This window comes from Branchiostoma floridae, unplaced genomic scaffold, assembly GCF_000003815.2.
Source record: "Branchiostoma floridae strain S238N-H82 unplaced genomic scaffold, Bfl_VNyyK Sc7u5tJ_1421, whole genome shotgun sequence".
NCBI classification, from domain to species: domain Eukaryota; kingdom Metazoa; phylum Chordata; class Leptocardii; order Amphioxiformes; family Branchiostomatidae; genus Branchiostoma; species Branchiostoma floridae.
This window is the reverse complement of record NW_023365714.1, coordinates 276,070-282,519: the sequence shown is the minus strand read 5'-3', so window position 1 is coordinate 282,519 and position 6,450 is coordinate 276,070. Positions and strand designations below refer to the sequence as shown.

General features: G+C 48.4%; 1 protein-coding gene across 1 annotated transcript in view; it reads left to right on the top strand.

The window, feature by feature from the left end:
• Positions 1-707: 707 nt before the first annotated feature.
• LOC118407539 overlaps positions 708-6,450 on the top strand; it is a 29,085-nt gene continuing 23,342 nt past the window's right edge. The window contains exon 1 of the mRNA XM_035808016.1: positions 708-1,408. Within this exon, the coding sequence (XP_035663909.1) occupies positions 1,093-1,408 (316 nt within the window). The 5' untranslated portion in view covers positions 708-1,092. The remainder of the gene's footprint in view (positions 1,409-6,450) is intronic.

Genomic DNA, 6,450 nt, shown 5'->3' with positions numbered 1-6,450 from the left:
CTGCCAGTCATTTCTACAATATAGTGTCTATCAGTAATGGTCCTGCATGAGAGAAAGGAATAACACAACACTATACAACCCCCCCCCCCCCACATACAAGTTCCTACCACTAGACTCAATCGTTACACATAACATACATCCATTCCTACATCCATACTCACTGACACTTGATGTTTGAGACATCTGTTTCAAATTTGATGTTTTGGCAAACAGCCCCCATCCTAGGGTCCCAACTGTTGTCTTGGGTTACCACTGACCCAGTTTTCCCACAAGGAAATTTCATAAGAGGCCCAACCATCCTTTCTGTAGGCACACTCATTCAAAGCGTGAGACATCTGTTTTGAATTTGATGTTGCGCCCCATCATTTCCTGACCCATCCTAGTATTCTTTATTTCACCTAGTAACAGTTATCCCTTCCCTTCAATCTTAAGTTAACATTTCCTGTATTTTCTGTTGTATAATTGGAATTTAATTTATGACTGTTTTCTTCCAGTCTTGGATGAGTTGTTCATTGCAAGTCCAGCAATATGATCAACTTTCCTCCATCCCACCCACAGCTGGAATTGTCACTGACCCAGTTTTTACTAAGAAAAAAAGTTCAGCTACAGGACAAACCCCATGCATAGCCTTGGGGCCCAGAAAAGGTAGTCTTTCAGGCTAGCCAGCCCAGCTCCTGGGCCCAGGCTTTTCCGTAAACCCTCAAAACGTCAGGATGAGACCACGGAATGTCTGAAGCTACCAGAGTCTGCACTATGAGACCATCCTTACCTGACCTCTGAACCTTATAGCCTAACCTGACCTCTGACCCTTATCCTTCTCAGGGCAGTCCCAACCCTGCTGCTCCAGTGTTGCCATGGCAACAATGAGAGGATGTCCTTCCCATGAGTCCAGACGGGTCCACCTGAGCCTCACAGACGACCTTGTGGTCTGAACAGACGACCTTGCATTTGAAAGATTTTCCACCTGAAAACCACCAAGGATATTTCTTTTAGAAAATGTAACAAATGTAACTTTGCAACAAGTCAGTTCTCTAAGACTTACAATAAACGTCTTTACCTAAAAAACGTGAAGGACATTTGTAGGACATAACCATGCCACAAGGCAAGACGCCGCTGCTGCCCTTGATCCGTGACCTTGCCAACAACATCTCACCCCAAGACCTGAAGAAGATGAAGCTCGGCTGCACGAACCACCTCTCCAGGAAGGCGCTGAACGGCATCAAGACGTCTCGGGAGCTCTTCAAGACGCTGGTGGATAAGGGCTACTTCAACCAGAACAACGCCACCTTCCTGAAGCGCCTGCTGAGGGATGCTGGGAAGGCTGACCTTGTGCCGTACGTGGAGAAATATGAGGAAGGTCGCGAGATGCTACTGCCGAGGGACAAGGTCGCGGAGCTCAAGGTCGCAGGTAAAGGGGGGACTAGTGCTTTTGTAGGGGGGGTTATAGTGGAGGGGGCTGGTAAGGTGTGTGTGTGATAAGGTGTGTGAGTGTGTGTGCTTGAGTGTGTGTGTATATGTATGTGTGTATATGTATGTGTGTGTGTGTGTGTGTGTGTGGTCTTTGTGTGTGTGTGTGTGTGAGTGTTTGTGTGTGCGTGTGTGTGGTTTGTGTGTGTGTGTGTGTGTGTGTGTGTGTGTGTGTGTGTGTTCAGTGTTGGATTATGAGTCAAGGGGGATGGAACTTAGTACTGGAGAATGTTGTGGAGCTTGGAGAGAGAATAACAGGGTCAATGACCTCACAGTAGATGAGAAGATGGTTATACGTCGCTACCCTCCGAAATACAATGGCGTTTTCCCTAGAAACCGCAAGGTGGCAGTTCTTCACAGTAAGAGCAAACACAACATCCGGGCACTGACCCTCCCATCATCCTCTTTCCCGAAACTGCCCTTCTTCGAAGTGGTTTGTGGTATCGTTTTGTCTCTCGCTTCGGTGGTTTTTTCCTACCTTAGCGGGACTTTTTCTGTCCTTTTTAGTTCACAGTAGGTTCTTGAGACTTCATAGTCTCTTTAGGTCGCTTTTGTGACTTTGGAACTGTTGTTTTGCATCACTATTCACCTTTTGCTGTTTTCTTTCACAGCGTTTCTTTTCAGGCTCACGTGCTAGACGGACATGTTCGAACATGCCCTGTTCTTCGTGTCTAGCGGTGATGATCAAAGTGATGATCCCAACCACGTCTACGGACCATGGTTGGAATCTGTACCCTCCTGTATCTTTGTGCAGGCAGGGAGGCGTGACTCTTCCCACTGGCTGGGTTGTCACGCCTGAGTCTTACGCAATCCTCTGTCCTTCGTGGCAGCAGGTTTTCTGCGAGCAGTACCAGTGCTTGTCCGCCGCCACTTTGTTGCCGGCAGGCCTTCTTGAAGCACCCCCGCTGTTTTCCTATTACAGCGGGGCCAGGTACTGGGGTTTTTATGACCCAATCCCCTGTTGAACACTTGTATTGGAACGTGTTCACGAAGTTTAGCCGTCTCATGACTGACTTGAGACCGGCATTAGTTCAGTCCCGTCAGTTTCACGTGGTTCACGTGCGTGGGTTTTTTCGTTTCAGACGATAAACGTTCGAGGCGCGCTTTGCGTCCTCCACGTTATAAGCCCAGTTGCCCACTGAGAACATACTCAGGGGTGTGGTACACGGAGGCCAAGGACCAGTCGGTCATGCGCCTCCTCCAGATTCGGAAATGTTTTCCGAGAATGTGGAGTACTCCAGTGCTATTACTGAACAGGTAAGTAGTCAGACTATTCTGTACTGGAGAGGCCTTTCACTTTCCTTTTAGACCTCACCAAACCTGAACACAGGGAATGTTGTTTTCCCCTGGAGTTCTGGGTTGGTTTATGAAGAAAGGCTTCACACCTGGAACGAGGATTTCCTCGCTGATATACCGTATCTTTTGACGGTTCTCAGGTGTAGGCGGTCTCCGCCTCATCTCATAGCCGGTATTGAAAGCGAAATGGCGGTCTGTGTAACAGACTTTTTTAGCTATGCATGCCGCATAGCATGACGATTCGCTCCGGCTTATACAATAAAGGCACTGCTTTGCAGGCCTTACAGTCCATTTTGAAGGTCATTGACCTCTGGCAACCTCATTGACTCGTTCATGAGGATGGTTTTCCTTGCGAACAGGCAAGGGCCATGAATGACAGGTAGGACCACGAATGGCCACCTGAATTTTGCGGGACATTTGAACGTTTGGGGTTTTGCCCCCATGTCACCCAAATCAGACGCTTCGTGCATGATTGGGTTAAAAATAGGTTCTTGTGTCTGGCTAACTACAGTCAAAGACACAAATGATCACCTGACCAAAGCTAGCTGTAGCTAGTTTTGGGGACTTGCTATTCCCCAGAGGATAGCAGTCCGTAAGGCACCCAAGACGCCGATCGACAGGACTGGTATAACAGTCCGTTGGCCACAGTAACGCCTAACCGTTTGGTTTTTGGGCGTGGCTGCGGGGAGAAATACCTTTTCCTTCCGTGGCTGCTACAGGCCGGAAGGGTGTAAGGGACACCGCAGTTGGTAGGCAATAAGTAATTGCCTCGCCTCTTGTGCTTGAGCACAGGTCGCTCTTTGTGTGTGGTACCTTGCTGCCCCAGCTACAAGTAGATTTGAGGGATTTCTTGTTCCCTCTTGTGGACAAACATCTGTTCAGACCCTTGGATACTGGGCGTTGTGTTGTCAGCTCGAGATGGACCGTTGTTTCATCTCTCAAGGCGACTCCGTCTTTTTGTCCCTCCAGAGGAGGTGACAGGGCCAGAAGTATGACTTGTGGCTTGTTTTCGCTTCAGCGGAATTGGGATCTCCTTAGAGAATCCTCCAATCGGGGACCAATCTTTGGCCCCGTTTTTGGTTTTATGGTTCCAAAGAAAGATGGAACTTGGCGTCTAGTCATAGTTTCAGACCTCTGAAACAGTAGGGTGTTTTCAGAACACGTGAACTGGAGAACATCAAGGACGTGATGTCCCTCCTAAGTGGGGATGACTGGTTGGTATACCTGGACATCAAGGTTGCCTTTTTATTATCACACCAGTCACTTAGAAACTCCTGTTGTTTCTTTTCAGAAACAGTTGGGGAGTTTTTCAAGTAAAGTGTCCCAGGGTCCTCTGGCGCTCCTAGGACATATGCGGTTTTTAAACCAGTAGTTGGTGCCATCCGATTCAAAGGGATTCGGATAGTTTTTGTCTGGATGACTTGCTGAATCAGGCTCGTCTCGGGCAAAGCGTCTCCAGTACCTGCAAACGTGTTCGTTGTATGACGCATGATGTGGGTTTCCTGATCTTTTGGGAAAGTCCCAATTGATCTCAACCCAGCAGTTATCTTCCTGGATGGAAGTAAATCATTTGTCTTTTTATGACCTTATCTCTTCCTCAAGAGAAAAAGGTGAAGGTTTACAAGACTTGTACCTTCTTGCCTCATGTGTCTCTTTGGCACTTTGCCGAAGTGATAGGGCGCATGGATGTAGCGTCAGCGGTGGTCTTACATGCAACGCTCTTTCACTGGAGCTTGTAGAATGGTCTAAACGAGGCTCTGAAAGAGAAACTCGTCTGTGGGACACCGAAGTTGTGTTGTCCCCAGAAGCTCCCTCGGGACTAGCTACCGGGTCAACTTGCTTGCCACGGTGGAGTAGTCGAGACTTTTGGGCGAGTCCGGTAGTTTAACTATCACAACGGACGACTCGCTTCAAGTCCGAGGAGCAGTTTTGCGGTGGACGCAGGACGAGAAAACGGTTCCTCTCTTCAAGAGAGAGACGCGTATTAGCGAGCTATTTTTAGAGCTCGCTACAACGTTTACTCGACCAAACCTGCTTTGCAAGCAACAGTCAAGTCCACCTCAGGCTTATACATACGTCAGCAGTGGCGCACATATGTAGGCAAGGAAGTTGTTTTGCCAACTTCTATGCCAGACAGCCATAGCTTTGTGGGTAGTGTGCCTCTTTAGCAAAGGGTTTGGTGTTTTCATCGGAACCCTTGCTGGGTCCGATTTCCGAGGCCGACATGGCGCCCGGAGTGTTTCCAAGACCAAAACCAGTGGAGTTTTTCGCCCACTCCTTTTCCGCCAAGCGTATGCTTCAGTTCTACCAAAGGTCGATCTGTTCGCATCCAGGCTGAAATACAGCTGCGTTTGGCACTCTGTGCCTAGAACCAGAGGCGTGGAAGATCGACACTTTCAGTTGCAGGGGACAACTTGAAAGTGTACGGGATTCCACCTTTCTGCCTCCTCTCGAGTTATACGTTCTTATGAGAAATTTGCCTCGATCAGGCGAAATCTATGGCCATAGCTTTGGCCATCTCAACCGTGCTTTCTGTTCCTACAGGAACTCTGGTATGAGATCTACTGTCTTTTCCAGTGGAACAAGACGGTGTTCCTCTTCCGGGTCAGAGGAAGTTCATCCTCGTTAGAGGTTACTCAGACCAACAGCCCGGATAGTGTCAGACAAGCTCTGATCACTGTGGGTTTGTCGTCTGAGGCGCGCCGGCGGCACCTGTAGCGTGTGCTGCGCCGCAAGACTGTGTTCACAGAAACAGTATCAGGCAGCCTGGAGTGCGAGACTAGGGCATGGGATCCGTCTAAGGCGACGGCCATGGAGGTCACTGATTACCTCTTGTGCCTTAATCAAGGGGGTCTTTTTTATAAGACCATAAATGTTCATGGCTCTGCGATTTTCTCAACTCGTCTGATCACAGACGGAGTCCAGTCAGAACAACACTGGTCTGACTGGAGAGCCTTTAACTCTAAGCGGGTGTATTAAGCATACACGCGTGACCCTCCAAGACTGAGGTACTTAGTCTTGGGACGTGGGTACGATTCTGAGATTCCTTCAGACTTGGGAGCCATTAGGTCCCTGAATTTGAAACAGCTCTCGCTTAAGCCAATCTTGCAATTGATGGCTTTGTAATCTGCTGACAGATGTTGGACTTTGGCGTCCTTGTATCTCATGCTGTACGAGAGTTTGTTTCCAGAGTTGTTTTGTTCTTATGGAACTAACAAATCTGATAGGCTGACTCAGCCTTACAGAGAGATCGTTGTTCGTTTGCACCCAGATCTTAGAGAGATCTTGTGTGGTGAGACATATCTTACCTAAGGAGAAGTCACTCCTTTCCTAAGATCTTAGTGAGATCTTATGTGTGGTGAGGCATTTCTTACCTAAGGAGAAGTCAATCTCCTATCAGACTAAGGGGTTTCTTCTTTAAGGCTGATAACCCAGTGGTGTCGGCCTTTTGGGCCAGTTGGCTGAAAGATGTTGGATCTTTCAGGCTTTGACACCAGTCTATTCAATGCTCATCCTCACCACAGCACTGCTGCTTCTGCATCGGTGCGCAGAGGTTTTTCCTTGAAGGATTTGTGAAAGCTGACAGACTAGGTGTCAGCCAGAACTTTCTAAGTTTTTGTCGGCCAGAGGCCGAGTCCGTTTGGGCAGAGCACACTTATCTCAGTAAGTGGCAAGACTGTACCCTTC